Source organism: Anarrhichthys ocellatus, unplaced genomic scaffold (assembly GCF_004355925.1).
Source record: "Anarrhichthys ocellatus isolate YVR2014 unplaced genomic scaffold, GSC_Weel_1.0 scaffold1617, whole genome shotgun sequence".
Classification (NCBI taxonomy): domain Eukaryota; kingdom Metazoa; phylum Chordata; class Actinopteri; order Perciformes; family Anarhichadidae; genus Anarrhichthys; species Anarrhichthys ocellatus.
Window position 1 is genome coordinate 1 of NW_022281591.1, and position 10377 is coordinate 10377.

A 10377-nucleotide genomic window follows, 5' to 3' on the forward strand; every position below is an offset into this window, starting at 1 on the left:
ACTTCAAATATCCATTTATTAGATATTTTCTCGATTCAAATGTATGACATTTACTTTGAAATATCTCTTAATTGGTACAGTCAAAATGTCTTATTTTCTCTATGGGTGGAGTCAACAATGCCTTGATTACATATACATCAGTCATTGTATGGAATTATTGAGACAAATATTTTTGTAGCAGCTCAAATATTGTGATATTAACCTTTTTTTGTCCTGAACATATATGTATTAGTCATTGTGGGGAATTATTGAGAAAAACATTTTCATAGCACCTTAAAAACTTCAGAAATTTTAAAAACTTCAGAAATTTGCCATTTGAAGATATAAATTCAGTTCAGAGTTTTTGCTTAGTAAAACATCTTAATTGACTGTCAGTCAGGTATTATTAATTTCCAGTAACCCTCAAATCAAAGAATAAAGACACTTTACGCACAATTTAGGTGTATTTTCCCTTTAACTCAGGAGATGAAGGTATCATTTTTTTATACTTATTGGAATATAATTCATTTAATCTTATTTCCATTATGCAATATATATACTTTGTTGGCATCTTATTTTGAAAACCGGATGTTCGGCTGTAGAAAACCGGAAGTTGTTTCACGTTAATCTTTCCGCTAACTTTGCAAAATCCTTCGCTTGCTCCCGATCTGTGCCGTTTGGTTGCGTTTACCGTAGGTTTCAGCGTATAGGTGCACTAAAATTTAAGTGTCTGCTGAGTTGACCTGCACTAAAATTTAAGTGTCTGCTGAGTTGACCACGGAGATCTGAGTGTCTGCTGACTTGACCGCAGTCACACACTGCTGTGCCTCTCCACTACTCAGCCGCTGCTGAATGGACAGACAGCTCGGTGAGTTTCCCTTTGTGTTTTGGCTCGATTGTATTATATGATAATATGGATATGGAGTGATTGTGCCAGAGTTGTTACTGGCTTTATTTTCCACACTCCTTATGTGCAAGTGATGAACACATGCCAAGTGAGGTGACTGGAGAAGGTAGATTGACAGTCACCATGGTGACATTACATAGCTGTTGTCAGTTTGTCTGTTTACAGTGTGCTGCATTTGTCTCTATGGAATAGACCATAAATGAATAAATAGTCATTTTCACTGCAGCAATTTTCCTCACAAAAACTAAAGCCATACTTGGTAATATTTAAAAAAACATTTGACGGTCTGTTCTGCAAGTCTTTAACACTTTCTAACGTTATCTCCACAGCTGAAGATACAGTAAGTGTTGGTGCATCGGCCCTCTCTTCTCCTCTGAGGAGAGCAGAAAGCGCTGGTGAAATATTGAGTTGCTTTATATCTTTTACAATTGAATGGTGCGTACGGAATAGTTATAGCTCACTAATACAAGCACAACTAACACTGCTGGTTTGACTGTTTATGATGAAGAGGAGTTATAAGTGCAAAGTACACATGAGGTATGAAGTGACATGTGTGAGAGGCGTCTTTATACGTATAATGACGCCTCTCACATTTCATTTCTACAGTCTGGCTTCATTTCACCGCGTCACCTGCGTCTCTAAAATGTGCGTACACATTGGTCACAAGTTTCAGGTGTGCACATTCTCCTGTCAAGTTTGTTTTTATAGATCACAACTTTTGTGTGGGAAGTGGCCTACGCCTCTTTCAGGTTTGGTTTTGTGTGTACGCAACGATGATAAATGAGAGACCTGCACTCTACTGAGTTCACCTTGGTAGTTAAAATCTGACTTGAGTCAGAAGTATAACAGGTCCACAGCTCTGGACAGTTGGGCTACAAATCTTGTTCTCTAATAATCTGAATGTGCTAATAGATTGTAATACAGACTGTAAAATTAAATTGACCAAATGTGCCTTACATGCCAGTTGTCTGTGAACGTTTCCAGGAGTCTCTGGATGACAGGAGCCTCCCCAGGGAGTCTAAACGCCTCCAGGTAGAGCCGCAGGGCCTCATCGATACGTAGCCCCTGGAAAGTGAACGTGCTGCAAAAATAGATCGACATTATCAAAACCGAACATCTTTTAGCACTTTATTAACATCAAACACACCAATGTTCATAGAAACCAAAACCTCTACACCCTTCAAACCAGATTGAAAAATCACACTTGAATGATAAACAAATGGGCAATAATCCCTGGAACTTCACCATACTTGACAAAGCTGTCCAGGAGCTCCATGTTCTTGCGATCGCTGACGTACTCGCCGATCATCTTTTTGTCCAGTCGGGGGTTTTCTCTGAGCCACTGGGCCACCTGGTCGTTGTCTAAAGGGCTGCTGAGCAGACCTTTATCCTGCAGAAACTGGATTCCCTTCTTGGGCTTCTGGTTAAACTGCTCTGTGCCAGTGATCAGCAGCTGGAAATACGATAGAAAGAGGTGGTTCGAAGGTGTAGCAACAGAGTTTATAACTAATTGTGGTTGTGTAATGATACAACAAATCTAAATCAATCGATATCGCTCACCTTTTTCTTGGTTCTAATGTCCACCAACTCTTGGGAATCAGGTAAAAATGACGAGAAACGTTGAGGCTTTTTCAGGGCTCTCTTCTCAGCTGGACGGACAAAAAATGTAAACATTTAAATCAGCTTCCATCTCAATGCTTAGGAAGATTGTTAAGCAAAACTGTCCATAAGATCAAAGTCTCACCAGAGTCATTGTCTCCTTGATCCTGTCTACCCAGTCTCATCTTCTCTGCCATCAGATGTCCACTGGTTGGTGGACACACTGGTGCATTCTCAGCTGGTGGAAGACTCAGATCATCGGTGCTGCCCAGACTATTAAGATCTGTAGACGAAAACAAAATTCATTCTTTAAAAAAATAAAAACTATCAAGGGCAACACTCTCTAACATTCAAGTTGTTATTTTAGTATTTTGACCTTAAAGATGTAGTAATAATCATTAGTATTAGTAGTGTGATGTGTATACCAGCTGTAGTGTCTGTTCCGTTGATGGTGGAAGCTTCTCCCTCTTCTAGCAGTGTTTCTGACTGGTCTTGTTGAGCAGTGCTGTTGAGCACCTTGGCCTGGCAGTGGGCTTCAGTGCTGTCGATCACTGTGAGCAGAGCCTCCAGTGACAGGAGGTGGGTGGTGTAGAGCTGCCCCGACACTGGGAACGCATTCTGATGGCAAAAAATGATGGCATTCACCAAATTGAATTCAAGACTTTTCAAGACCGTTTTTGAATGACACATAAAATGCAATGTAGTGTCTTTTGCAAGTCATACAGGTCAAAGAATAGAAATGCAGATAAAAAGTCAAATCAAAAGTTGATTTATATTTTTTCTATAGGTCTGGTGGAGCTGACTGAAAAAAGAACTGACAGAAAGGCTAAAATAGCTTCCAGCGCGCACAATCCACCATAACCAGCTGATTAAAGATCAAAGTTTGGAATCAGCTGGTACAGTAATGTTGTTCTTCTTAAATCTTAAATAACTATTTCAACAGAGACAAAAATCTTTTATTTACACGTGAAATGTGTCCTATTCTATCTGAAGAGACTTTCTACAAGATAAAGACATAATGCAGTAGTCCTCTCACACTTCTGACTGGACACAGGCAGGCTTTTTGGCAGAAGATTCCAAACTTTTCAATGACAGTGTATAACAAATGTTACCTTCTACAGCAGGAAAGAAAGAATATTCAAGACCTTTGTAAAGTAAAAAGTTAAGACTTAATAAAACCTGCAGAAAACCTAAAAATGTAATGTTTTTAAATCCATCACATCAGTGGTAAAGAACACTAACTTTTAAAATGACGGAAGATAAAATGTTCACCACCCACAGATTTTGCTTTAGTTCTTGTTCTACAAAATGTAGCTAAAGATTCATGAAGAAAAGCATTACAAATAGAAAGGAAGCACTTGGATTGAAGTGTGGCCTATCCAAGAAGGACTTCCACATTCTTCTGTACAACAAAGTATTTGTGAAATAGTAAGATGCTAAAAGTGATCTTATATGGATGTTACCTTGGACAGCAGCTTGGTGAGGTCCTCAAACAGATTGGAGAAGTAGAAGTCACAGTCATAGTTGATGTACAGCTCAGTGACGAAGCTGGGAATCCTCCACAGCTGGACCAGTGCCTCCAGAGCCATCTCCTTCATCTCATAGGGCATCTTAATGTTCTCCGACGTGACGATGTCCATCAGTTTCTTTAGGTACATCTGCCAGGTCAGCACAAATGGTGATGATGATTATTAGCTCCTCAGGATCACGATTACCATTTATATGGATGGCAGTCAACTGACAAAACAAAAAGATCATTTGATGAATAAAAAGCAAGACGATCGACAAACTAGTTACATATTTACCTCAAGCTGAAACTTAAGATGCACTCTCATGCTTTCAAAAAGCAAGAAGCAAACTCGTACGGAGAAAGCGTAGAGGTTCATACGGTCCACATTCAGCAACTGCAACACAGACATAATTATCAGAAAAGATACATTCAAATAATAATATCGAAAATCAGTCCAGTTTTCTCCAAATACAACTTTTGGTTTTTTTCTTGATGCTAGTTAAACCATTAAAACTGTTCAAAAAGCTTTTAGAAAAAAAGGTCTTTCTCATAGCAACTGTCACTAATGCAGGGAAAATATCTTACTCTTACCAATTTGAAAACAACAAACACAGGTATATTCAAACACTACGAGCATTGGTTTCGACATTGTACTTCACCTGGAAGAGATGTCTGCAGAGCTCATCTTTGACCAGTCCGAGTAATGACTGGTAGTTAGTAATGCGTGCTGACTCAAGTGCTACAGTCAGCAGCTGCAGGCCCATGTGCATCATGGCGTCAGTGTTGTGGCGGTCGTGTGGGTTGGTCAGTGAGATCAGGAAGCGAAAAAGCTCCCTTAGACATGGCAGGCCATAAGGGATAATGGACGCTCCTTTAGGAGAGACAGAGGTTAGGAAAGGACTTCGGCTACATCCACACTACTACCTTTCCATTTAAAAATGCATATCTGTTGCTATGTTTACATCTAGCATCCACACTACTCCGGAGTTTTAACCCCCCCAAAAACAGAGAGGCTTGGAAACGCGTGTTTAGTTTGAAGACTCTGAGATTAAGTCGTAGTGTGGACGGCAGAAATGTGGACCTTTGCAAACGGATGATGTAGACGTGGCGACTGTGGCTAAGTGGAGAGCAGGGTCGTCCTTTAATCAGAGAATTGGCGGTTTGATCCCCAGCTCCGCTAGTCAATGTGTCCTTGAGCAAGAGCTGTAGCTATGCCTACGGTGTATGAATGTGGATAGTCTGATAGGCAGGTGGTACCTAGCCCCTTCCATCAGTGGGTAAATGATGACAAGTAGTGTGAAAGTGCTCTGAGTGTTCAGAAAGACTAGAAAAGCGCTATACAAGTACAGTCCATTTACCAACTACACTCGCTCATTTTACATTTGCTACTTAATTGGGTCTTAGCAGTCATGAGTAGTCCTTCCCTCATTCGTCACACCGCCAGAAGAAAACAAACAACAGCAGCATTGATTACCGATCGACTACCAGGTTAATTCAACATTGATACCATATTACAGGTGTTGCTGTTCTTGTTGTCTTTACTAGCAGCTGTTGTGCAGTTATATTCTGCATTTCATAACTCTACTACTGCTGACATACGGAGGAAGCAGCTGTTATTAGAGCGATCAGTCTAGCGGCGTTAACAGCCCTACGGAGTGGACGTCTGAAGTCATGGTTTGCAGCTTTGAGGAGGACGGACAAAAAGACTTTCCTTTTCTTGTTAATGCTTGTTTTGTTCTGCACAACTACTGTGAAGTTCACAAAGAAACTGTAAACAAAATGCTCTCCAGTGCAACAGGGACTTCAGCCACCAGCAGAGCTACGAGTGTGAGAACAGACAACAACGAAACGGAGGAAACGAGTGAGAGACGTGTGTGGACATGGATCGCTTTTGTTTTAAAACCCCGGTTTTAAACGGAAACATATTAGTGTAGATATAGTCTTCATGTCTCAAGACAATGTTCTCAGTGTGTAAAGAAAACACCAAGAGCTCTCAAAGTCAACTTGTATGCACTGATTTTTGGAAACTGTATCAAGAGAGCCATCTTTTCATGCAAGGAAACAGTGGGATGCAGCAATACGAAACAAACAGACGTGAGATTACAAAAGAAGAGAGAATTCAGAGTCATCCTTACCGTCTCTTTGTGTGGACTGTGTGAAACGCACTCCTCTGGGATTGACATAGTCCATGTCATGGATAGAGGTGCCGTCTGATTGCTCTGTAACGGAGTCTTTGTCCTCCAGAACCTCAGGGATGGACTCCACTGAGGCCGAATGAACCGGTCCAACCTGCCTGTCCTCAAACTAGACGCAAATGGAAACAGAACGCAAATCATTGGTCGTCATAAAAGTTAAAGTCACATATTAGTTCCAAAGAAATGGTAGAGGATCTCATTAGAGCTACTAGAATACACACAGAGTCACCAACAATAGACACCATTCCATAAAGTCAACATGGAGATACGGAAAAGCTGAACATATATTCATCAAATAAATACAATGTTTGTGATGCAAGAACTGATCCACACCTGTGCATCCGGAGAGCCGGGCTCGGGCCCAGGAAGTGTGGTAGCAGTGCAAGGGGTGGTGGGAGATGAGTTACACTGTTCCAGGTCAGAAAGGTCTTCCCTGGAGGTGGCTTTGGAACAGGTGTCCAGGCCACTGTCTGTGGTTGTAGGGCTGGAAACGGACGAAGCAGCGCTGTCTAGGCTCGAGGTGGACAAGCCTTGCTCAATGAACGGGACGCCACCTGACGGGAAAGAGATGCGGTTATAGCATGGTGTAGCATGATGTGTTTTCACCTAATCAGCAGCAATATGTACAGAAAGGTCCACCACAGATTCCTCATGCACTGACAGAAAATGGGGCCAACATTAGACAATGCTCCATTACAAGGTGCACGTCATCCTTGTCTACGTTTGGCCCCACCAAGACTTTTAAAAGAAGAGAATAGGCAACTGTAGAATTTGATAAGTCCTGAAAGCTGACAATGGGTGTACTATCACAATAGTCTGTCTCTTACATGAAAGGTTGTTGTTGCTGAGGGTGCTGGACTGGGTTGAGTCCATCTGACCGGAGGGACTTCGGACCATGTGGCGAGGCGGCCTCGGCGAGCGTTTCTGCTTCTTCCATTTGGATGACTCACTCATCCCACCGGCACGCATCTTCAACTAGAGGAAACAGAGTGGATCACTGAGTAGGGCTTCTCCAAACTCGCTGTACGACTGGACCATCATTACAGATTAAGGCCATGATCAGAGAGGATGATTTGTTTCTCTGAAGATGCTTCTTTTCTTCTCAGAAAATAAGAGACTAGCTGTGAGCAGCTTAAAGGGTGCAATCACAATAAATGCCATTTAGTCCAACAATGTTTAAGCTACTTTTTCTTAGCTTTGCCAAATCACAAAGGGGTATTCTCCAATACTGTACATCAAAGTGTGTTTCCAGGTGTTGGCGAGTACGTCAGCTGTAAAGAGCCCAGAGGGAGATCTGTGAAGTAACTTGGGCCTGAAGACCACAAGGAGATTTTGAAAAGCAAGGAGAATGCATGGAATTAAAAGAAGATATCTCTACTTGTGTTGACCTTTTTAAATGTCCTTCCTGAGTTTGATCATGTTATAGGAGTGCAATGCTAAATAGGTGGAGTACTGTTTGAAATGAAAGACATTGTCAAATAAACAGCTGCATATTTTCAATCCAACAGCATCACTGAAGCTACATACTGAACTGTCCCAGGGCTGCTTCAAATAAAATCTGGAATTTGTTACATTCGGATTTATTACACTGTTTCCCTTGTACTACATGATAGTTAATCAAACAGAAAAAGCTAATTTAAATATCTGAGGCAAAAATACACCTGTCATAATCATTGTGTATGACATAATTGGGACCCAAAGGGTAGATGCACATAGAAACCCCTCTGGCTATCAGTGTAACCCTGGTGCTCTGAGAAATGAGTGGTGAAGAACATCCTATTTGATCATGGCCTAAAACCAGCCCAGCTTCAGCTGTGGATTAAGCAGCAGGTCATTTCAGAAGAAAAAAAACAGCACTGTATGTTCATGCACACAATTACTGTAAGCTAAGAAGAGCCACTGCCACTCCCTCTGCTTTGGTGTGATGTGCTGTCTTTTTAAAGGTCCTGCTTCAGTGGGAGTGTTGGTGTTCATTTATTCAAACCATTCACAGTTTTAGACTCTTTTATATCTGCTTAAGTTGATTTAAAAACAAACAGAAAAACTACCGAGACATGCTCAATCCTGCAACAGCTGAGAAGGTACATGGGTAGCATGATACACAGCAGCTGAAACATGTGCATGAGGGTGTAAGCCAAAAAGAAGATACAATCAAAAACTAAACATTAAATAATAATATTAAAGTAATGTGAGCATTCACAAGCACAGACATGTCATAGTCAACTATGTTAACTTGATAACGACTCGTCAACATCAGTTGATTTTTTAAGATCTCTTAAATACAGCATATTGCTCCTTCTAGCCAAGTTAAGAAAATTGGGCGGCTGGTGCGGTCTGTAAAAAAGGACACGGGAAAGGTTACAGGGAGAGATTGTCCAGCCTAAATACTGAAAGTCATCTTCCTTACCTGCACTCGTTTGTTTTTCCACAAGATATTGTAAGCCTCAGAAGAGAAGGGGAGCGAGCAGGTGCCCGTGATTAGTGATGGGTAACATGTCAGCAGTGGGACAAATACAAAACACACAACGGAACATACACTGTGCATGGTGGGAGGGGGGGGGGGATCCACAGACACAGCCGCTATGGGCTCCAACCACTAGAGAATGTGCAGCCAGCTAATGAGCAGTGTGAGTGGACGGGCAGACAGACCATGCAAAAAGCAAAAACTGCTGGAGCAACTGCCTCCAGCTCGATATTCAGGTCTGATATAAATTTGACACGTATAGCAGCAACACGACAGCCATTCAAACAAAACGATAGAAAGGGGAAAGTTGACTTTGTGTGTATTTATACAGTATGTAGCTTGTTTTCATTATCAGCCAACAATAATAGAAAAGTTGAAAGAAATAAAACAGACAGAAACCTTAGAAAAGGCACAATGACAATGAGCAAAACCCAGACAGTAGAAACTAGAAAAGGAGCACACAAACATTCAACATTTCAGTGCTTTTACCTTCTTCATGTTGGCACCCACAAAACTCTTGGCCTCCTCTTTGAACTGTGGAAGTCTGGAAGTAAAAGAAAAAAAAAAGAACCAGAGAATTTAGTTAGGACAGTCTTTTGGAGAAAAAACTTCTGACATAACTCTATTGTCCAGGCATCATCCTTATAGGTACAGGGAAATCTAAATAATGAATTTGTAAGTAAAATGTTAGTCATGATGTTGCCGATAAAGACAGTAGCTGTTAAGGGCATCCATGTTGTTTCTTCTTTTTGATTTTCTGGTTCAGATGCTAGGTTTAAACAAACATCAACCTTCCAAGGAGCATATTCCATGTCAGAGAGAAAACAGACGCAAACTGAGCTGGTAAACTATTTCATTGCGCGGCTGCTCTGTTGTGAAGTAGTTTGTGAGGCTCAGCTCAACTCAACAGGTGACTTTTTTCTTGTTACCAACATGTTTTACCATGCCGGCCGTAGCTGAACATGTTAACATGTTAACAGCTGGTTAGAATCCTTCACTGTGTTGTTGATGTGATTTGGTGAGAATGCCACATAAGCTGCTGTCCTGAGGTGTAATGTGAAGCCTAATGCGCCACACATCTGGATGTCAGTGATCAGATCACAGTCCATTCTTGATGCACTTTGGGTTCCTTTGTATCTGACCACATGTAATAACATTACCTAAAACAGATTTTAGAGCAAATTGTGAACATGGAGTTTTCTACTCTGTCACGGCGGATTAACAGTTCATCCACTTGTTCAAACAAATAGTGAATAATGTCCATCATAATAGTACAACATGACATCTTCAAATGTCCAAAAACCCAAATAGATTCAAGTTACTGTCGTAACGATCGACTGATTGATTAATTGACCAATCACTTCAGTTCTAAAAGTCAGTATCTCCAACTCTGATTTAGTTTTTGTTCTATAAATTAGAGTAGATCAGCCTTTATGGTCCCCCGACTCAATGGAAGTGCAATACTGAATTGCCAGAGTACCCCTTTAATGTGTTTTGTTTCTCCTTCTTTTTTATAACCCCAAACAGAAGAAACAATACAAAAGGAATGTACAACGTGTGCTAAGATGAGAGGCTGCTTAACAGCCAATATCCTGGTGGGAATCTCAACATTTTAAACCTGAGCCATAAATAAACCTTCCCAGCATTTGATGAGCAATACTGGCTGCTGTTCACAAGAGAGAGAGTGTGTGTGTGTGTGTGTGTGTGTGTGTGTGTGTGTGTG

At 41.1% G+C, this 10377-nt stretch overlaps 1 protein-coding gene across 3 annotated transcripts; it reads right to left on the reverse strand.

The window, feature by feature from the left end:
- Positions 1–594: 594 nt before the first annotated feature.
- Positions 595–10364, reverse strand: LOC116377737 (Golgi-specific brefeldin A-resistance guanine nucleotide exchange factor 1-like). Of its 3 annotated transcripts, XM_031839447.1 has the most exons (13): positions 9144–10364; positions 8598–8633; positions 7018–7165; positions 6524–6744; positions 6131–6299; positions 4655–4866; positions 4291–4389; positions 3949–4143; positions 2911–3103; positions 2631–2768; positions 2447–2535; positions 2137–2339; positions 595–1967 (listed from the first exon to the last, which is right to left on the reverse strand). In XM_031839447.1, exons 1-13 carry the CDS (start codon positions 9150–9152, stop codon positions 1820–1822), a joined length of 1860 nt encoding a protein of 619 aa, XP_031695307.1. In that variant the 5' UTR covers positions 9153–10364; the 3' UTR covers positions 595–1819. The 3 variants fall into 3 exon arrangements, with proteins under 3 accessions (XP_031695307.1, XP_031695308.1, XP_031695306.1); XM_031839448.1 differs by lacking the exon at positions 8598–8633; XM_031839446.1 differs by lacking the exon at positions 9144–10364 and having other exon boundaries at positions 8598–9137.
- Positions 10365–10377: the final 13 nt, after the last annotated feature.